Source organism: Panulirus ornatus, chromosome 50 (assembly GCF_036320965.1).
Source record: "Panulirus ornatus isolate Po-2019 chromosome 50, ASM3632096v1, whole genome shotgun sequence".
NCBI classification, from domain to species: Eukaryota; Metazoa; Arthropoda; class Malacostraca; order Decapoda; family Palinuridae; genus Panulirus; species Panulirus ornatus.
Window position 1 is genome coordinate 22,120,980 of NC_092273.1, and position 23,353 is coordinate 22,144,332.

Genomic DNA, 23,353 nt, shown 5'->3' on the forward strand with positions numbered 1-23,353 from the left:
TAACTTTGCTTTTTATTTTGCCCAAGTTATGACACTTATAAGCAGATTTTACATAGTTCTTAATGTGACTCATAAGTTGAAGAAAATTGGGCCATGTGACTTAATACGGAATTTTTTCATTTCCAAACAGTATTTCCAACCAATCTGTTATCACTCCCAAAACTTATGCTGTACTGTATGCAAGAAAAATGTTTCATGGAACACCCTTAATTTTCTTGCTCCACGAGATAATCTTATCTTGCAAAGTGTTAAAATTTGCACGGTTGTCTTTTTGCTAAATAAGCTGTGACTGCATTTTTCACTCTCTTTGATAATTGTATTGTCTAATGTTGGCCTTCAGATTCAGTTATAACAAAGTTTTACAAAAAATGCAGCTGGTACCACAATCCACTCGGAAGAATATCACACTTGTTCAGTATATCTAGACATGTTACTTCTTATGATCATAGCAACCAATACTGTTTTATTTGGAATCCCAACTTCAGGCATTATACCAACTACTGCTTAATGGAAGATTTTTTTTTTTTTTTTTTTGCTTTGTCGCTGTCTCCCGCGTTTCCGAGGTAGCGCAAGGAAACAGACGAAAGAAAATGGCCCAACCCACCCCCATACACATGTATATACATACGTCCACACACGCAAATATACATACCTACACAGCTTTCCATGGTTTACCCCAGACGCTTCACATGCCCTGATTCAATCCACTGACAGCACGTCAACCCCGGTATACCACATCGCTCCAATTCACTCTATTCCTTGCCCTCCTTTCACCCTCCTGCATGTTCAGGCCCCGATCACACAAAATCTTCTTCACTCCATCTTTCCACCTCCAATTTGGTCTCCCTCTTCTCCTCGTTCCCTCCACCTCCGACACATATATCCTCTTGGTCAATCTTTCCTCACTCATTCTCTCCATGTGCCCAAACCATTTCAAAACACCCTCCTCTGCTCTCTCAACCACGCTCTTTTTATTTCCACACATCTCTCTTACCCTTACGTTACTTACTCGATCAAACCACCTCACACCACACATTGTCCTCAAACATCTCATTTCCAGCACATCCATCCTCCTGCGCACCACTCTATCCATAGCCCACGCCTCGCAACCATACAACATTGTTGGAACCACTATTCCTTCAAACATACCCATTTTTGCTTTCCGAGATAATGTTCTCGACTTCCACACATTCTTCAAGGCTCCCAGAATTTTCGCCCCCTCCCCCACCCTATGATCCACTTCCGCTTCCATGGTTCCATCCGCTGCCAGATCCACTCCCAGATATCTAAAACACTTCACTTCCTCCAGTTTTTCTCCATTCAAACTCACCTCCCAATTGACTTGACCCTCAACCCTACTGTACCTAATAACCTTGCTCTTATTCACATTAACTCTTAACTTTCTTCTTTCACACACTTTATCAAACTCAGTCACCAGCTTCTGCAGTTTCTCACATGAATCAGCCACCAGCACTGTATCATCAGCGAACAACAACTGACTCACTTCCCAAGCTCTCTCATCCCCAACAGACTTCATACTTGCCCCTCTTTCCAAAACTCTTGCATTCACCTCCCTAACAGCCCCATCCATAAACAAATTAAACAACCATGGAGACATCACACGTCCCTGCCGCAAACCTACATTCACTGAGAACCAATCACTTTCCTCTCTTCCTACACGTACACATGCCTTACATCCTCGATAAAAACTTTTCACTGCTTCTAACAACTTGCCTCCCACACCATATATTCTTAATACCTTCCACAGAGCATCTCTATCAACTCTATCATATGCCTTCTCCAGATCCATAAATGCTACATACAAATCCATTTGCTTTTCTAAGTATTTCTCACATACATTCTTCAAAGCAAACACCTGATCCACACATCCTCTACCACTTCTGAAACCACACTGCTCTTCCCCAATCTGATGCTCTGTACATGCCTTCACCCTCTCAATCAATACCCTCCCATATAATTTACCAGGAATACTCAACAAACTTATACCTCTGTAATTTGAGCACTCACTCTTATCCCCTTTGCCTTTGTCCAATGGCACTATGGCACTATGGAAGATAATTTCTTATAAATCTATACATCAAACTTAGGTGATAATGTATGGTAAGATTCTGATGAACTGATAGTTCCCACAGATCATGATTCATGGACATTTTGCACAATGGTTGCCTTGATCATGATCCATGAATCTCTTCCCCAAAGGTTACTATAGCTCATGACCTATGAATCTTTTACTCATAGATTATGATCCATGAACTTCTTGTTCAGAATATATTCTTGATCATACATACATTAAATTTTTTTTCCATTATGTTCATCAGGAAACTCAAGAGTTTGTGATTGGAGATGGTTGCACCTACAATGGCTTCGTCAACTGTCCACTGGTCTATCGTCAGGCATATCACGTTGGAATAATGGCAATATCAATACTATTGGGTTTGTATCTAATGGTTTAAAGTGTTTTCTTTTGTTACATCACATGCTTTGGCAACAGGGTAGCAAACCTACCTCTAGGGGGTATGGCATTCCTACTCTTTGCCAGCCTGTGGGATGGGTAGTCCCAGTTCTGTAAATCTATTTTCGAGAAAAGCTGCAGGGTTTTGTTTTATGCACATGATCACCTTATACAACTTGGAATACTATCAATTTTAGACTTTGTTGAAGGGTAAACTTGCTTATGTCACCAGGATCTTCTGTATGAAAGTAAACTAGCTCTTTGTTACAAGAGCTGATCTGCACAATTATCATTATTTTTCACAGTATAACAAAAAATATTATAATGTTTTCTATGAGTTCCATGTATCTTGCAGGAGACTTGACTTATGAGTGGCAGGCACTGCCAGGAGCTGTAGTGGTGGAGCCATGGATCCCAGAGCGCCCAGGATTCCTGTTACCCCTCCTCCTTGTTCTTCTGTTGCTTGTCATCACCATCGTTGCCATTGCGGTTTATTATCTGTTAGTGTTCTATATTTTTTTCAAAAATGAATTGGACAGACTTGCTTATGTTTAAGACTCCTTATTGTCTCTTAACAGTGGGACAGATTTTTCTTATCTTTTACATATATCCCACTGTACAAGAGATATAGAAATGTAATCTTTTTTCTTTCTTGATTGATGTTTCCTGCTTTAGCAAGGTAGTGCCAAAAAATACACAAGAGGCAAACCCACTCAAAAACACATAGATATACTTATAAGCATATATATGTACATTCTTTTATTATCATACTCAGTTGCTGTATCTCACGTCAGCAAGGTAGTGCCAGGAAACAGGCAAAGAATGGCCCATCCACTCATATACACTTATATATACATGAATGCTCATACACTTACATATACATGCATATACATTTGAACATATACACATATACATACACAGACATATATACATATATACACATGTACATGTTCATACTTGCTTGCCTTCATCCATTCCTGGTACTACCCCGCCCCACAGGAAACGGCATCACTACCATCTGCTTCAGCGAGGTAGCGCCATGAAAACAAAAAAGGCCACATTTGTTCATGCTCAGTCTTCAGTTGTCATGTGCAGTGCACTGAAACCATAGCTCCCTATCCACATCCAGGCCCCCCCGAATACCTTTCCATGGTTTACCCCAGACATCTTGCATTCCCTGGTTCAGTCCATTGACAGCTTATTGACCCCGGTATACCACATCATTCCAGTTCACTCTATTCCTTGCATGCCTCTCACCCTCCTATATGTTCAGGCCCTAATCACCTTCCACCTCCACCTCCAGATTGGTCTCCCACTTCTTGTTCCCTCCATCTCTGACACATACATCCTCTTTGTCAATCTTTCCTCATTCATTCTCTCCATATGGCCAAAGCATTTCAACACAACCTCCTCTGCTATCTCAACCACACTCTTTTTATTTCCACACATCTCTTACCCTTTCATTACTTACTCAATCAAACCACCTCACACCACATAGTGAAAGCTTTGCAGAAGATGAAATCCAGTAAGGCAGTGGGTTTGGATGGTATTGCAGTAGAATTTGTTAAAAAAAGGGGTGACTGTGTTGTTGATTGGTTGGTAAGGATATTCAGTGTATGTATGAACCATGGTGAAGTGCCTGAGGATTGGTGGAATGCATGCATAATGCTGCCGTACAAAGGCAAAGGGGATAAAGGTGAGTGTTCAGACTACAGAGGCATAAGTTTGTTGACAAAGTCTTTGAGTGATCAGGGTGTGAACATGCAGGAGGGTGAAAGGTGTGTAAGGAATAGAATTAATTGGAACAATGTTGTAAATTGGGGTCGACATACTGTCAATGAACTGAACCAGGGCATGCATGACAAGGGAGCAAATGGGAACTTCAGTGAACGGGGCTAATGGAGAGGTGATAACAAGTATTGGTGATGTGAGAAGGAGATGGAGTGAGTATTTTGAAGGTTTGTGAATGTGTTTGATGATAGAGTGGCAGATATAGGGTGTTTTGGTCGAGGTGGTGTGCAAAGTGAGAGGGTTAGGGAAAATAATTTGGTAAACAGAGAAGAGGTAGTAAAAGCTTTGCGGAGGATGAAAGCCGGCAAGGCAGCAGGTTTGGATGGTATTGCAGTGGAATTTATTAAAAAAGGGGGTGACTGTATTGTTGACTGGTTGGTAAGGTTATTTAATGTATGTATGATTCATGGTGAGGTGCCTGAGGATTGGCAGAATGCTTGCATAGTGCCATTGTACAAAGGCAAAGGGGATAAGAGTGAGTGCTCAAATTACAGAGGTATAAGTTTGTTGAGTATTCCAGGTAAATTATATGGGAGGGTATTGATTGAGAGGGTGAAGGCATGTACAGAGCATCAGATTGGGGAGGAGCAGTGTGGTTTCAGAAGTGGTAGAGGATGTGTGGATCAGGTGTTTGCTTTGAAGAATGTATGTGAGAAATACTTAGAAAAGCAAATGGATTTGTATGTAGCATTTATGGATCTGGAGAAGGCATATGATAGAGATGATAGAGATGCTCTGTAGAAGGTTTTAAGAATATTTGGTGTGGGAGGCAAGTTGTTAGAAGCAGTGAAAAGTTTTTATCGATGATGTAAGGCATTTGTACGTGTAGGAAGAGAGGAAAGTGATTGGTTCTCAGTGAATGTAGGTTTGGGGCAGGGGTGTGTGATGTCTCCATGGTTGTTTAATTTGTTTATGGATGGGGCTGTTAGGGAGGTGAATGCAAGAGTTTTGGAAAGAGGGGCAAGTATGCAGTCTGTTGTGGATGAGAGAGCTTGGGAAGTGAGTCAGTTGTTGTTCGCTGATGATAAAGCGCTGGTGGCTGATTCATGTGAGAAACTGCAGAAGCTGGTGACTGAGTTTGGTAAAGTGTGTGAAAGAAGAAAGTTAAGAGTAAATGTGAATAAGAGCAAGGTTATTAGGAACAGTAGGGTTGAGGGTCAAGTCAGTTGGGAGGTAAGTTTGAATGGAGAAAAACTGGAGGAAGTAAAGAGTTTTAGACATCTGGGAGTGGATCTGGCAGTGGATGGAACCATGGAAGCGGAAGTGAATCATAGGGTGGGGGAGGGGGCGAAAGTTCTGGGAGCCTTGAAGAATGTTTGGAAGTCGAGAACATTATCTCGGAAAGCAAAAATGGGTATGTTTGAAGGAATAGTGGTTCCAACAATGTTGTATGGCTGTGAGGCGTGGGTTATAGATAGAGTTGTGCGCAGGAGGGTGGATGTGCTGGAAATGAGATGTTTGAGGACAATATGTGGTGTGAGGTGGTTTGATCGAGTAAGTAATGTAAGGGTAAGAGAGATGTGTGGAAATAAAAAGAGTGTGGTTGAGAGAGCAGAAGAGGGTGTTTTGAAATGGTTTGGTCACATAGAGAGAATGAGTGAGGAAAGATCGACCAAGAGGATATATGTGTCAGAGGTGGAGGGAACGAGGAGAAGTGGGAGACCAAATTGGAGGTGGAAAGTTGGAGTGAAAAAGATTTTGAGTGATCGGGGCCTGAACATGCAGGAGGGTGAAAGGCGTCCAAGGAATAGAGTGAATTGGAACGATGTGGTATACCGGGGTTGACGTGCTGTCAATGGACTGAACCAGGGCATGTGAAGCGTCTGGGGTAAACCATGGAAAGTTCTGTGGGGCCTGGATGTGGAAAGGGAGCTGTGGTTTCGGTGCATTATTACATGACAGCTAGAGACTGAGTGTGAACGAATGGGGCCTTTGTTGTCTTTTCCTAGCGCTACCTTGCCCACATGAGGGGGGAGAGGGTTGTTATTCCATGTGTGGCGAGGTGGCAGTGGGAATGAATAAAGGCAGACAGTATGAATTATGTACATGTGTATATATGTATATGTCCTTGTGTATATATATATATATGTACATTGAGATGTATAGGTATGTATATTTGCATGTGTGATCGTGTATGTATATACATGTGTATGTGGGTGGGTTGGGCCATTCTTTCGTCTGTGCTACCTTTCCTTGTGCTACCTCGCTAACGCAGGAGACAGCTACAAAGCAAAATAAATAAATAAAATAAATGTATATGGCCATGTAAGTATATGTGTTTGTGTATATGAGTGGATGGGTCATTGTCTGTTTCCTGGGCTAACTCGCTGATGCAGGAAACGACATTCAAGTAAGATGAATGAAAAAATAATTTATATGTATATGCACATGTCCTCAAACATTTCATTTCCAACACATCCGCCCTCCATACATCCCTGCCTATAGCTCATGCCTCACAACCATATAACATTGTTGGAACTATAGTTACTTCAAACATACCCATTTTTGCTCTCCGAGATATCGTTCTCTCCTTCCACACATTCTTCATTGCACCCTAAACCTTCACCCCCTCCCCCACCCTGTGACTTACTTCTGCTTCCATGGTTCCATTTGCTGCTAAGTCCACTCCCAGATATGTAAAACACTTCAATTCCTCCAATTTTTCTCCATTCAATTTTTTTTTTCTTGTATATTCGCCACTTCCTGCATTAGAAAGGTAGCGTTAAAAACAGAGGACTGAGCCTTAGAAGAAATATCCTCACTTGGCCCCCTTCTTTGTTCCTTCTTTTGGAGAAGTAAAAACAGGAGGGGAGGGTTTCCATCCTCCCGCTCCCTCCCCTTTTAGTCACCCTTTATGATATGCAGGGAAAATGTGGGAAGTATTCTTTCTTCTCTATCCCCAGGGATAATATTCAAACTCACATCCCAATTTACTTGTCCCTCAACCCTCCAGAACCTAATAATGTTGCTCTTGTTCACATTCACTCTCAACCTTCTCCTTTCACACACTTTTCCAAACTCATTCACCAGCTTCTGCAGTTTCTCATTTGAATCAGACACCAGAGCTGTATCATGGGCGAACAACAACTGAATAACTTCCCCGGGCCTCTCATCCCAACGACTCCATATTCGCCCTCTCTCCAAAACTCTTGCATTCACCTCCTTAACCACCCTTTCCATAAACAATTTTAACAACCAATGGGACATCACACACCCCTGGTGCAGACCAACCTTCACTGGGAGCCAATCACTCTCCTCTCTTCCTACTCATACATTTGCTTCTAGCAGCTTACCTTCCACACCATAAACTCTTAAGACCTTCCGCAAAGCATCTCTGTGAACCTACCATATTCCTTCTCCAGATCCATAAATGCTACATACAAATCCATCTGTTTTTCTAAGTATTTCTCACACATTCTTCAAAGCAAACACCTGATCTACACATCCTCTACCACTTCTGAAACCACACTGCTCTTCCCCAATCTGATATTCTGTACATGCCTTCACCCTCTCAATCAGTACCCTCCCATACAATTTACCAGGAATACTCAACAAACTTATACCTCTGTAATTTGAGCACTCACTCTTATCCCCTTTGCCTTTGTCCAATGGCACTATGGCACTATGGAAGATAATTTCTTATAAATCTATACATCAAACTTAGGTGATAATGTATGGTAAGATTCTGATGAACTGATAGTTCCCACAGATCATGATTCATGGACATTTTGCACAATGGTTGCCTTGATCATGATCCATGAATCTCTTCCCAAAGGTTACTATAGCTCATGACCTATGAATCTTTTACTCATAGATTATGATCCATGAACTTCTTGTTCAGAATATATTCTTGATCATACATACATTAAATTTTTTTTCCATTATGTTCATCAGGAAACTCAAGAGTTTGTGATTGGAGATGGTTGCACCTACAATGGCTTCGTCAACTGTCCACTGGTCTATCGTCAGGCATATCACGTTGGAATAATGGCAATATCAATACTATTGGGTTTGTATCTAATGGTTTAAAGTGTTTTCTTTTGTTACATCACATGCTTTGGCAACAGGGTAGCAAACTACCTCTAGGGGGTATGGCATTCCTACTCTTTGCCAGCCTGTGGGATGGGTAGTCCCAGTTCTGTAAATCTATTTTCGAGAAAAGCTGCAGGGTTTTGTTTTATGCACATGATCACCTTATACAACTTGGAATACTATCAATTTTAGACTTTGTTGAAGGGTAAACTTGCTTATGTCACCAGGATCTTCTGTATGAAAGTAAACTAGCTCTTTGTTACAAGAGCTGATCTGCACAATTATCATTATTTTTCACTAGTATAACAAAAAATATTATAATGTTTTCTATGAGTTCCATGTATCTTGCAGGAGACTTGACTTATGAGTGGCAGGCACTGCCAGGAGCTGTAGTGGTGGAGCCATGGATCCCAGAGCGCCCAGGATTCCTGTTACCCCTCCTCCTTGTTCTTCTGTTGCTTGTCATCACCATCGTTGCCATTGCGGTTTATTATCTGTTAGTGTTCTATATTTTTTCAAAAATGAATTGGACAGACTTGCTTATGTTTAAGACTCCTTATTGTCTCTTAACAGTGGGACAGATTTTTCTTATCTTTTACATATATCCCACTGTACAAGAGATATAGAAATGTAATCTTTTTTCTTTCTTGATTGATGTTTCCTGCTTTAGCAAGGTAGTGCCAAAAAATACACAAGAGGCAAACCCACTCAAAAACATAGATATACTTATAAGCATATATATGTACATTCTTTTATTATCATACTCAGTTGCTGTATCTCACGTCAGCAAGGTAGTGCCAGGAAACAGGCAAAGAATGGCCCTCCACTCATATACACTTATATATACATGAATGCTCATACACTTACATATACATGCATATACATTTGAACATATACACATATACATACACAGACATATATACAATATACACATGTACATGTTCATACTTGCTTGCCTTCATCCATTCTGGTACTACCCCGCCCCACAGGAAACGGCATCACTACCATCTGCTTCAGCGAGTATTAGCGCCATGAAAACAAAAAAGGCCACATTTGTTCATGCTCAGTCTTCAGTTGTCATGTGCAGTGCACTGAAACCATAGCTCCCTATCCACATCCAGGCCCCCCCCGAATACCTTTCCATGGTTTACCCCAGACATCTTGCATTCCCTGGTTCAGTCCATTGACAGCTTATTGACCCCGGTATACCACATCATTCCAGTTCACTCTATTCCTTGCATGCCTCTCACCCTCCTATATGTTCAGGCCCTAATCACCTTCCACCTCCACCTCCAGATTGGTCTCCCACTTCTTGTTCCCTCCATCTCTGACACATACATCCTCTTTGTCAATCTTTCCTCATTCATTCTCTCCATATGGCCAAAGCATTTCAACACAACCTCCTCTGCTATCTCAACCACACTCTTTTTATTTCCACACATCTCTTACCCTTTCATTACTTACTCAATCAAACCACCTCACACCACATAGTGAAAGCTTTGCAGAAGATGAAATCCAGTAAGGCAGTGGGTTTGGATGGTATTGCAGTAGAATTTGTTAAAAAAAGGGGTGACTGTGTTGTTGATTGGTTGGTAAGGATATTCAGTGTATGTATGAACCATGGTGAAGTGCCTGAGGATTGGTGGAATGCATGCATAATGCTGCCGTACAAAGGCAAAGGGGATAAAGGTGAGTGTTCAGACTACAGAGGCATAAGTTTGTTGACAAAGTCTTTGAGTGATCAGGGTGTGAACATGCAGGAGGGTGAAAGGTGTGTAAGGAATAGAATTAATTGGAACAATGTTGTAAATTGGGGTCGACATACTGTCAATGAACTGAACCAGGGCATGCATGACAAGGGAGCAAATGGGAACTTCAGTGAACGGGGCTAATGGAGAGGTGATAACAAGTAGTGGTGATGTGAGAAGGAGATGGAGTGAGTATTTTGAAGGTTTGTGAATGTGTTTGATGATAGAGTGGCAGATATAGGGTGTTTTGGTCGAGGTGGTGTGCAAAGTGAGAGGGTTAAGGAAAATAATTTGGTAAACAGAGAAGAGGTAGTAAAAGCTTTGCGGAGGATGAAAGCCGGCAAGGCAGCAGGTTTGGATGGTATTGCAGTGGAATTTATTAAAAAAGGGGGTGACTGTATTGTTGACTGGTTGGTAAGGTTATTTAATGTATGTATGATTCATGGTGAGGTGCCTGAGGATTGGCAGAATGCTTGCATAGTGCCATTGTACAAAGGCAAAGGGGATAAGAGTGAGTGCTCAAATTACAGAGGTATAAGTTTGTTGAGTATTCCAGGTAAATTATATGGGAGGGTATTGATTGAGAGGGTGAAGGCATGTACAGAGCATCAGATTGGGGAGGAGCAGTGTGGTTTCAGAAGTGGTAGAGGATGTGTGGATCAGGTGTTTGCTTTGAAGAATGTATGTGAGAAATACTTAGAAAAGCAAATGGATTTGTATGTAGCATTTATGGATCTGGAGAAGGCATATGATAGAGATGATAGAGATGCTCTGTAGAAGGTTTTAAGAATATTTGGTGTGGGAGGCAAGTTGTTAGAAGCAGTGAAAAGTTTTTATCGATGATGTAAGGCATTTGTACGTGTAGGAAGAGAGGAAAGTGATTGGTTCTCAGTGAATGTAGGTTTGGGGCAGGGGTGTGTGATGTCTCCATGGTTGTTTAATTTGTTTATGGATGGGGCTGTTAGGGAGGTGAATGCAAGAGTTTTGGAAAGAGGGGCAAGTATGCAGTCTGTTGTGGATGAGAGAGCTTGGGAAGTGAGTCAGTTGTTGTTCGCTGATGATACAGCGCTGGTGGCTGATTCATGTGAGAAACTGCAGAAGCTGGTGACTGAGTTTGGTAAAGTGTGTGAAAGAAGAAAGTTAAGAGTAAATGTGAATAAGAGCAAGGTTATTAGGAACAGTAGGGTTGAGGGTCAAGTCAGTTGGGAGGTAAGTTTGAATGGAGAAAAACTGGAGGAAGTAAAGAGTTTTAGACATCTGGGAGTGGATCTGGCAGTGGATGGAACCATGGAAGCGGAAGTGAATCATAGGGTGGGGGAGGGGGCGAAAGTTCTGGGAGCCTTGAAGAATGTTTGGAAGTCGAGAACATTATCTCGGAAAGCAAAAATGGGTATGTTTGAAGGAATAGTGGTTCCAACAATGTTGTATGGCTGTGAGGCGTGGGTTATAGATAGAGTTGTGCGCAGGAGGGTGGATGTGCTGGAAATGAGATGTTTGAGGACAATATGTGGTGTGAGGTGGTTTGATTGAGTAAGTAATGTAAGGGTAAGAGAGATGTGTGGAAATAAAAAGAGTGTGGTTGAGAGAGCAGAAGAGGGTGTTTTGAAATGGTTTGGTCACATAGAGAGAATGAGTGAGGAAAGATCGACCAAGAGGATATATGTGTCAGAGGTGGAGGGAACGAGGAGAAGTGGGAGACCAAATTGGAGGTGGAAAGTTGGAGTGAAAAAGATTTTGAGTGATCGGGGCCTGAACATGCAGGAGGGTGAAAGGCGTCCAAGGAATAGAGTGAATTGGAACGATGTGGTATACCGGGGTTGACGTACTGTCAATGGACTGAACCAGGGCATGTGAAGCGTCTGGGGTAAACCATGGAAAGTTCTGTGGGGCCTGGATGTGGAAAGGGAGCTGTGGTTTCGGTGCATTATTACATGACAGCTAGAGACTGAGTGTGAACGAATGGGGCCTTTGTTGTCTTTTCCTAGCGCTACCTTGCACACATGAGGGGGGAGAGGGTTGTTATTCCATGTGTGGCGAGGTGGCAGTGGGAATGAATAAAGGCAGACAGTATGAATTATGTACATGTGTATATATGTATATGTCCTTGTGTATATATATATATGTACATTGAGATGTATAGGTATGTATATTTGCATGTGTGATCGTGTATGTATATACATGTGTATGTGGGTGGGTTGGGCCATTCTTTCGTCTGTGCTACCTTTCCTTGTGCTACCTCGCTAACGCAGGAGACAGCGACAAAGCAAAATAAATAAATAAAATAAATGTATATGGCCATGTAAGTATATGTGTTTGTGTATATGAGTGGATGGGTCATTGTCTGTTTCCTGGGCTAACTCGCTGATGCAGGAAACGACATTCAAGTAAGATGAATGAAAAAATAATTTATATGTATATGCACATGTCCTCAAACATTTCATTTCCAACACATCCGCCCTCCATACATCCCTGCCTATAGCTCATGCCTCACAACCATATAACATTGTTGGAACTATAGTTACTTCAAACATACCCATTTTTGCTCTCCGAGATATCGTTCTCTCCTTCCACACATTCTTCATTGCACCCTAAACCTTCACCCCCTCCCCCACCCTGTGACTTACTTCTGCTTCCATGGTTCCATTTGCTGCTAAGTCCACTCCCAGATATGTAAAACACTTCAATTCCTCCAATTTTTCTCCATTCAATTTTTTTTTCTTGTATATTCGCCACTTCCTGCATTAGAAAGGTAGCGTTAAAAACAGAGGACTGAGCCTTAGAAGAAATATCCTCACTTGGCCCCCTTCTTTGTTCCTTCTTTTGGAGAAGTAAAAACAGGAGGGGAGGGTTTCCATCCTCCCGCTCCCTCCCCTTTTAGTTACCCTTTATGATATGCAGGGAAAATGTGGGAAGTATTCTTTCTTCTCTATCCCCAGGGATAATATTCAAACTCACATCCCAATTTACTTGTCCCTCAACCCTTCAGAACCTAATAATGTTGCTCTTGTTCACATTCACTCTCAACCTTCTCCTTTCACACACTTTTCCAAACTCATTCACCAGCTTCTGCAGTTTCTCATTTGAATCAGACACCAGAGCTGTATCATGGGCGAACAACAACTGAATAACTTCCCAGGCCCTCTCATCCCCAACAGACTCCATATTCGCCCCTCTCTCCAAAACTCTTGCATTCACCTCCTTAACCACCCTTTCCATAAACAATTTTAACAACCAATGGGACATCACACACCCCTGGTGCAGACCAACTTTCACTGGGAGCCAATCACTCTCCTCTCTTCCTACTCATACATATGCTTCTAGCAGCTTACCTTCCACACCATAAACTCTTAAGACCTTCCGCAAAGCATCTCTGTGAACCCTACCATATTCCTTCTCCAGATCCATAAATGCTACATACAAATCCATCTGTTTTTCTAAGTATTTCTCACACATTCTTCAAAGCAAACACCTGATCTACACATCCTCTACCACTTCTGAAACCACACTGCTCTTCCCCAATCTGATATTCTGTACATGCCTTCACCCTCTCAATCAGTACCCTCCCATACAATTTACCAGGAATACTCAACAAACTTATGCCTCTGTAGTTTGAACACTTGTCTTTATCCCGTTTTGCCTTTGTACATTGGTACTGAGCATGCATTCCACCAATCCTCAGGTAATTCACCATGATCCATACATACAGTGAATGTCTATTGATATCGTTTTTTCATACATATTCACCTTATCCCACATTAGCAAGGTAGCGTTAAGAACTGATCAGTGAGCCTTAGAGGGTATATCCTCGCTTGGCTCACCTCTCCATTCCTTCTTTTGGAAAATTGTAAATGGGAGGGGAGGATTTCCAGTCTCTCCCCCCCACTCCCTCCCCTTTTAGTTGCCTTCTAAATGTGACCAAACCATTTCAAAACATCCTCTTCTGCTCTCTCAACCACACTCTTTTTATTACCACACATCTCTCTTACCCTTTCATTACTTACCCGACCAAACCACCTCACTCCACATATTGTCCTCAAACATCTCATTTCTAGCACATCCACCCTCCTCCGCACAACTCTATCTATAGCCCATGCCTCACAACCATATAACATTGTTGGAACCACTGTTCCTTCAGACACACCCATTTTGCTTTCCAAGATAACGTTCTTGACATCCACACATTTTTCAATGCTCCCAGAACTTTTGCCCCTTCCCCCACCCTATGATTCACTTCTGCCCCCATGGTTCCATCTGCTGCCAAATCCACTCCCAGATATCTAAAATAGTTCACTTCCTCCAGTTTTTCTCCATTCAAACTTACCTCCCAATTGACTTGTCCCTCAACCCTACTGTACCTAATTCACATTTACTCTCAGCTTTCTTCTTTCACACACTTTACCAAACTCAGTCACCGGCTTCTGCAGTTTCTCACCCAAATCTGCCACCAGTGCTGTATCATCAGCAAACAACAACTGACTCGCTTCCCAAGCTCTCTCATCCACAACAGACTGCATACTTGCCCCTCTCTCCAAAACTCTTACATTCACCTCCTAACAACCCCATCCATAAACATATTAAACAACCATGGAGACATCACGAACCCCTGCCGCAAACCAACATTCACTGAGAACCAATCACTTTCCTCTCTTCCTACTTGTACACATGCCTTACATCCTCAATAAAAACTTTTCACTTGCCTTCCACACCATGTATTCTTAATAATTTCACAGAGCATCTCAATCAACTCTATCATATGCCTTCTCCAGATCCGTAAATGCTACATACAAATCCATTTGCTTTTCTAAGTATTTCTCACATGTGTTTAAGTTACCGAGGTTCATGTGTATGAATTACCCAAGTTCATGTGTGCAAGTCAGCCAAGTACAAGTATATAGGAATATCTGTTTTGTGCATTTGATATGAAATATGAATAAGGTAAATAAGGGGGGGATTAAAGAAACGTGCAGAAGTTTAGAATATACAACAAAAAATACACATGCTAATTTTTACTTAATGTAATTTTTTCAGTCTCTGTGTGTACTATCTTTTTGTCATTGTAAAATATGTCTCTACTTGCTATTTACACCCAGTCTCTATAGTAAAGCCATAAATTTCAGTGTTTCTAACACCATTTTTGTCAAATACATGAAGCCATTCAGAATGTCTTAGTATCATATTGGCTATACTGTGATGATTGAATGAATTGTTATTAGGTCCCTTATGTTATGATATTTGTATGCGAATAACAGGCAAAGATTCAATATCACAAATATGCAGGTACCGATAATTATTTTGTTTTTCATTTGGATTATATTCAGATTCACTGTGCTATAAACATTAATTTGTATATAGAGACTGGTAATTGTAAATTATACATATTGATTGCTGATTTATTGACAATAAATTTTACTTACAGACATCACAAAAAGCCAGAAAAACTATCTCTTGCTACCTTCCACAGAGGCAGAGTCCATCACAAAAGCTCAGGTGATGGTTTCATTGTTGTATTTCATATGTAGGTCAAGTTGCATGATTGTAAGTATTTGAAATAGAATACAGTTGATATATCACATAAATGAGATGCAATATATAACCCTTTTTTAATATATATTCATTTAGGGAACATATGAAACTTAGTGCAACATTTTGTGTGCGAGTGTAAGAATTTATTGTACATGACAAAATAGTAATTCTTTCCATTTTACACTGTATACATAGATAGATATGTTTGAAATTTCAGCTCATTTGGTTTTGCCATAGAATCCTTTGCTAATGGACAATACAGGTATTCATAGAAATGCTTTACTTTAGGAAATGAAGACAGTTGATGTGGACCAATACATTTCATTACCAAGACTATGAACCAGCATTCTAAAATGAGCTTGATTGTCAGAATGTGAACATAATGTTCATAATTATCCTAATTATAACTTGTGAGTTGTTACCACTTTCCTCATTTTGAAAAAAGAGAAGCTTAACTGGTTAGCTGTGATTGGTTTTATGGTCTCTGAGAGCAAAATGTTTAGTGGTATCCATAGCAGTATTTTCCTTCCCCTTACTCACCCCTCCAAAACTGAGCTCTGAAATTTTTAGATTTTCTCATCTTGTAAGGATGTTCCTGTAAGCATCCTACAGGAATAGCCCTGTGAGTTTCCTGCATGGGCAGACCTGCAAGCATGCAACTAGGGTAGCCCTATGAGCATCCTGCAGAGGTAGCCCTGTGAGCATTCTGCAGGGGTAGATCAGTTAGCCTCCATGCAGTAGTAGCCATTTGAGCATCCTGTAGAGGTGGCCTTGTAAGCATAAAACATGAGAGTCCAGTGTTCCAAATGAGGCCAAATAAACTTTATCCTCCAGGGGGGTGACTCCTACACCTACCAAAGCTTTAGTGCAATGCCAGAAAACTTCCTTCTGCAGCTTACTTCCTTGTTGGCCTTGCTTAGGCCACGTGCATATGTTTCACTCCATCACATAACGATAGACTTAGCAGTAAGTAATACATGATGAAGAGGGGAAGGTGAGTGAGGAATGCAAACAGAGGATTGCTGACTAGGTCCCTCCGGTAGGAAGAAAATGTTTTTCTGATTTTATTAGGAGGGTTCATGTGGTACCTAATCTTTGGAATGTTTAACCTTGGAAAAGGACGTTAAACATATAACCAGTTATTAGCCTCTTAGTGCAGCAGCAGGGTGCCTTGGAGGTTTGACCTCTAATGTCTTGAGACAAAGGTACAAACTGAGGTGTAAATGCCCCCTATCCTTTGTCTTCCAAGGAAAGCTCATAAGGTAGGCTAGTGTCAGTGCTACATGCATACATCATGAGCTATGACATAATGAATAGAGGGGAAGGTGAGTGAGGAATGCAAAATGAGGATTGCTGATTAGTTCCCTCCAGTAGGAAGAAAATGTTTTACTGATTTCATTAGGAGGGTTCATGTTGTACCTAATCTTTGGAATGTTAACCTTGGAAAAGAATGTTAAACATATAACCGGTTGTAAGCCTCTTAGTGCAGCAGCAGGGTGTCTTGGAGGTTTGACCTCTGATGTCTTGAGACAAAGGCACAAGCTGAGGTGTAAATGCCCCTTATCCTTTGTCTTCCAAGGAAAGCTCATAAGATAGGCTAGTGTCAGTGCTACATGCATACATCATGAGCTGTGACATATGCCACTGTTGGAATTTTTTTCTTTCTTTTCTTTCAAGTGTTGGAATGTTCCTTAACAAAATTGGTTTATATGCTCCCAGAGATACAGACAGGTTGCGATGAAATATCAGCTGTGGTAGTCTTACCACGCCTATCATTAAGGGCCATGACCCTAGACATGGGCCTCATGGGAAATCTTGGCCCAGGTTTAATGGACCTGTGTAGTGTAGCAGTTTGCGTTACTGACTGTGACTCATTTATGAGTCACTTAAAATATATCTATCTATCTATATCTCTGATGCCTGTTCCTTTTGGGAATTCCAATCAAGTAGGTGGCCATGGCAAAAGAGTCTCTACTTATCCCTGTCCTTTTATGCCTCCCTCTTATACACCACTCTGTGCATTCTTCCACCATTATTCTACCTCCAGTGCTCTTCCACTCTGTTTCCCCATGTCATAGGTGGTCTTCTTTTCACACCAACCCTTTTAATCATACTATCATACATTCTCCTTGTAAAATTCCCCCTTTGCATTCTTTCCACAAGCCCAAACTACCTCTGAGTACTGTGTTTCACCTACTCCTCCACTCCACATTTCATTCCCTTTGCATTCCCTGCCCTACAAAATCTCTCATGCACCCCCTCATAATTTTCTTCATTTCATGTAGTCACAACATGCCCCTCATAAGTAGCTCACTTTTGCACCCTGGGTTCTTAAACTCTGTGACTCATTCTGTGTCTATGTTTCAGGTGCATAGGTTAGGGTCTGGAGGACATTGCTGTCCCGTAATCCTTTCTTTACTTGAACTTCTTTGACTTCTTTTTGGCTCAACCCCATGTAAACTACTGGAATTCTGTCCACAAACACATTCCCTCCTTTTCATACATTATACTAGAGTACACTTAACTCACACAACTCATTCTTCATAACTCTAGATTTTCCAACAGCAGTAGTAGTAGGTAGAAATAGTAGGTAGGAACATTGAATAGAAGTATTAGGTAGAAGTTGTAGATTGGTAGGAACGTTAGGTAGGGGTCTCTGGAAATACTGTGTTAGAGTTATCCTTTGCCAGTGGCCTGTTAAGGGTAAGGCACTAAAAGGCAAAGAAATAGCACTGGAGTTTACCAGTTATGGTATGGACATCAGAGATATAGATAGACAGAGAGATATTTCCATACCCAATGACTCTTCTACCCTGTACTTCTCTATCCCTTATCTTTTCTTCCATATCACCAAACTTACCCAAGATAGCTTCCAAACTCTTAAATTCTGTCATATCTTCCAGTCGTTTTCTCCCCATATCTGTACAACAGTTTAGTACACTTTCTTCTTTCACTCTATAGGACTTTGCAATATTTATGCTTTCACAGTGTTTCCTTTCAGACACCATTTCTTTACTTTTACTTGCATTTACCTTCAATTGCCTTTGCCTGCACACATCATAAAACACACCTACAACCTTCTGCAACTCCTCTTTACTCTCAGCAAACAACAGTCTACCTAATGTATATCTCTGATGCCCATTCCCTCTGAGACTCCAGTCAAGGGGGTGGCCAAGGCAAAAGAGTCTCCACTTATCCCCTCCTTACATGCCTCCCTCACATACACCATTCAATGCATTCTTCCACCATTTCTCTCCCTCTAGTAGTCTTCTCCTCAATTTCCCCATGTCGCAAGTCGTCATCCTCTCACACCAGCCCCTTTGAAAGTACTATCATACATTATCCTTGTAAACTCCCTGTCGTGCATTCTCTCCACATGCCCAAACCACTTCAAAGTATTATGTTTCACCCACTCTGCCATTCCACAATTCATTCACTTTGCATTCCTTTCCATACCACATCTGATACACCTCATCATTTCTTTCTTCATTCCATCTAGTCTTCACATGTGCTCCTCTCAGATAGCTCATTTCCTCGGCCTAGATTCTTGACCGCTGCAACTCATTCTTTGTCCATGTTTCAGCTGCATAGGTCTGGGTTGGGAGAACTTGCTGTCCATTAATCCTTTCTTCTGCCATTTTACACACCTATCCTTCATTATTCTGTTAAGAAACCCTATGTCTCTTCTACCCTATACTGCCCTCTCCCTTATCTCTTCTTCCATATTAACAAACTTACCCAAGATAGCTCCTAAATACTTAGATTCCCTTATGTCTGCCACTCTTTCTCTCCCTGTATCTATAGCACAGTTTAATACACTTTCTTATTCACTTTGTAAAATCTATACTTCACTCTATTTCCTTTCAAACACCATTACTCTACTTTTACTTGCATTTACCTTCAATTACCTAAACTTACATTTTGCAACTCCTCTTCGCTCTCAGCAAACAATACAGTATCATCTGCAAACTGGCTTATCAGTAGCCACCAAACGTTACTGCCACACTCCATCTCTGTACGCCCTTTCCCAAGTCTTACTTTCATCTCTATCAATCCATCCATGTATATGTTAAAAAGCCACAGTGACATCACACAGCCCTGCCTAACACCCACATGTATACCAAAACTTTTGCTCAACTCTCCATTCCCTTTTACACATGCATATGCTTTGCTGGTTGTCCCCCTACCCCATATATCCTGAACACATCCTGTAAAGCATTCCACTTGACTAAAATACGTTTCTCCTGGTCCATAAAAGCTGCAGTCTACTCCTTACCTTTCACTATTAACTTTTCCAGTCATTTTCACTACAAAAATCTGATCCACACATCCCCTACTTTTCCTAAAACCCCCTTCCTTTCCTAAAGCCCCCTTCCTCCTCTCTTACTATGCATTCTTTCACTTCCATAACTCAATCAATCAACATTCTTGCATATACTTGTCCTGGTATGCTTAACAGGCTTATTATTTATCTATTTATTTTGCTTTGTCGCTGTCTCCCGCGTTTGCGAGGTAGCGCAAGGAAACAGACGAAAGAAATGGCCAAACCCACCCCCATACACATGTATATACACACACGTCCACACACACAAATATACATACCTATACATCTCAATGTACACATATATATACACACACAGACACATACATATATACCCATGCACACAATTCACACTGTCTGCCTTTATTCATTCCCATCGCCACCTCGCCACACATGGAATACCATCCCCCTCCCCCCTCATGTGTGCGGGGTAGCGCTAGGAAAAGACAACAAAGGCCTCATTCGTTCACACTCAGTCTCTAGCTGTCATGCAATAATGCCCGAAACCACAGCTCCCTTTCCACATCCAGGCCCCACACAGCTTTCCATGGTTTACCCCAGACACTTCACATGCCCTGATTCAATCCACTGACAGCACGTCAACCCCGGTATACCACATCGATCCAATTCACTCTATTCCTTGCCCTCCTTTCACCCTCCTGCATGTTCAGGCCCCGATCACTCAAAATCTTTTTCACTCCATCTTTCCACCTCCAATTTGGTCTCCCACTTCTCCTCGTTCCCTCCACCTCCGACACATATATCCTCTTGGTCAATCTTTCCTCACTCATTCTCTCCATGTTCCCAAACCATTTCAAAACACCCTCTTCTGCTCTCTCAACCACGCTCTTTTTATTTCCCCACATCTCTCTTACCCTTACATTACTTCCTCGATCAAACCACCTCACACCACACATTGTCCTCAAACATCTCATTTCCAGCACATCCACCCTCCTACGCACAACTCTGTCCATAACCCACGCCTCACAGCCATACAACATTGTTGGAACCACTATTCCTTCAAACATACCCATTTTTGCTTTCCGAGATAATGTTCTCGACTTTCACACATTCTTCAAGGCTCCCAGGATTTTCGCCCCCTCCCCCACCCTATGATTCACTTCCGCTTCCATGGTTCCATCCGCTGCCAGATCCACTCCCAGATATCTAAAACACTTTACTTCCTCCAGGCTTATTCCCCTGTAATCCTTGGCACCTTTTCCTTTGAATAAATAAATGATAATAGCTTTCACCCAGTTCTAAGGCATTACCTTCAGTTTCCATGCTAAATTGCATATCAAATGCATGCGGTCTGTCACACTTTCTTCTCCATACTTCACCACTTCAGCCACAAGCCCGTCCACTCCAATGCTTTTCCTACTTTCAGCCTCTTTATCGCCCTTTTTAAGCTCCCTTATTGCTATAGGCCCTTGCATTTGTATCATCTTCCTTCCATCCTCCATACTCATGCATGTAACAACTGCTGCCTCACCCTCTTCCACATTCATCACTTCTTCAAAATACTCTTACCATCTTCCTTTCACTTCCTCATTTTGACTTGGCAACTCCCCTTCCTTACTTCATAATTTACATTTCCACCTCAATCCTTTTCACTTCCAACTCAAATTCTCATTTTCCTTAAACTTTTTGCTCAACTTTCTTCCAGAATCTTCATCAAATCTTTCCGTGCTTTTCTCAGTCAGCTTCCTAACATTTCCCTTACTCATCTTATACTCTACCTCTTTCTTTGCTGAGCTTCCAATAGTACATTCCTTTTGAGCAATTTACCATATACCTTTGCTGAACTTCCAGTAGTACATTCCTTTTGAGCAATTTACCATATACCTTTTTCTTATCCACAGCATTTTTATTCTCATCCATCCACCTTGCATTTTCCATTGTATTCCTGTCTCACAACTTTGTATCTGACTACTAATTCTACAACCTTTAACAGCGTTTCTCAGAACATTTCAAACACCTCGTTCACACATGACTGCATCTCTACACTCATTTAACTTCAGTCTAAACTTTCATTCACCCTTCTTTCTGCATTCTTTCTGATTATCTCACTTACCTAAGCTTTTACCTCTCCATCCTTTCTTACGCCATACCTCCACTTCTTCCTGATCCTCACCTACCACAAGAACTACAAAATGGTCAGTCTCCAAAGAATCCAGTCACAATTCTTGCACTTAGCACAGCTTTTCTCAACCTTGTAGTCATTGCCACATAGTCAGTTAAATGCTTTTGTTCTTCTCTTCCATCATTTCTCATCCATGTATACCTATGGATCTTCTTGTGCTGAAAAGTTTTTTTTCGCAAGGAGTAAACCTCACTCAGCACAGGACATGCACAAGATAACTTTCATGCTCCTTTAATCCAGGCACTCCCATTTACCAACTATCTTGCCAGTTTCATCACATTATACCTTTTTATTCACATCACCCATTACAAGCACCTTTCTCTCCATGTTAAAACCATTTATACAGTCATTCAAAATTCTCCAGCACTTCATGCATTCTTACCTTGCAGTCTTCATATTCATAGGTGCATATACATATACTCATGCTTATCTCACAATGCCAATCTTTCCTTTCACCCTCACTGTTCTTGATCCATTTATCCATGCTCTGTAACACCCTTCTATACTCCTAGTGATAGCACAATTGCAGATCCTTTTTTCCTCTTCCCTGATAATTTTCCTTCTTTCCCTTTTGTACCACTCCTCCTCCCATGCCCTCCCATGACATGCATTCATCATTTCCATTTTTACTGCATACAACCTGCCAAAGATTATAGGTTTCCCCAAGCCTTGCACATCCAGACTATGAATTTTAACATTCTCCACAAGCTCCCTTCTTTTACTCTCACCAGTCATCCCATCACTTTAACTCCATCCATATTTATGTTAAAAAGCATTCGTGACATGACACGGCCCTGTCATACACCCACATGTATACCACAACTTTTTGCCAATTCTCCATTAACTCACACATAAATTTGCTCCTCTGTAGAAGGCTTTCACACCATCCAACAGTTTTCCCACATCCCTTATATCCTTAACACATTCCATAATGCATATCACTATATTCTCATATGCTTTCTTAAATCCATAAAAGCTGCATACAGCATCTTTCCTTTCACTAGATTCTTATCCACAGTTATACTCATTATAGAAATCTTATTCACACATCCCCCAACTTTCCTAAAGCCTCTTCTCTCCAAACTTATTCTGCGTTCAGTTACTTCCATCGCACTCTCAATCAACACTATTGCATATGCTTTTCCTGGTATACTTAACATACTTCGTAGGGGTCAATTCTCAATAAGGGAAAATCCTTTCCTAACTTTTCCTTAGCTCTTTCTTTAAGTCCCTCCTTCATGTAGGAACAGTATGCTTTCAGAATGCTCATTGGGCTCTGTCCTTATGTGAAAAAAGTATGTTTTGAAGAATGATAAACATTA

At 41.3% G+C, this 23,353-nt stretch overlaps 1 protein-coding gene across 1 annotated transcript in view; it reads left to right on the forward strand.

Annotated features, from left to right (window-relative positions):
- Nucleotides 1–23,353, forward strand: part of LOC139764653 (receptor-type tyrosine-protein phosphatase mu-like) — a 298,336-nt gene that overhangs the window by 119,634 nt on the left and 155,349 nt on the right. Inside the window, exons 18-20 of the mRNA XM_071691513.1 lie at nucleotides 2,340–2,454; nucleotides 2,829–2,973; nucleotides 15,461–15,531. Coding sequence (XP_071547614.1) covers nucleotides 2,340–2,454; nucleotides 2,829–2,973; nucleotides 15,461–15,531 — 331 coding nt within the window. The remainder of the gene's footprint in view (nucleotides 1–2,339; nucleotides 2,455–2,828; nucleotides 2,974–15,460; nucleotides 15,532–23,353) is intronic.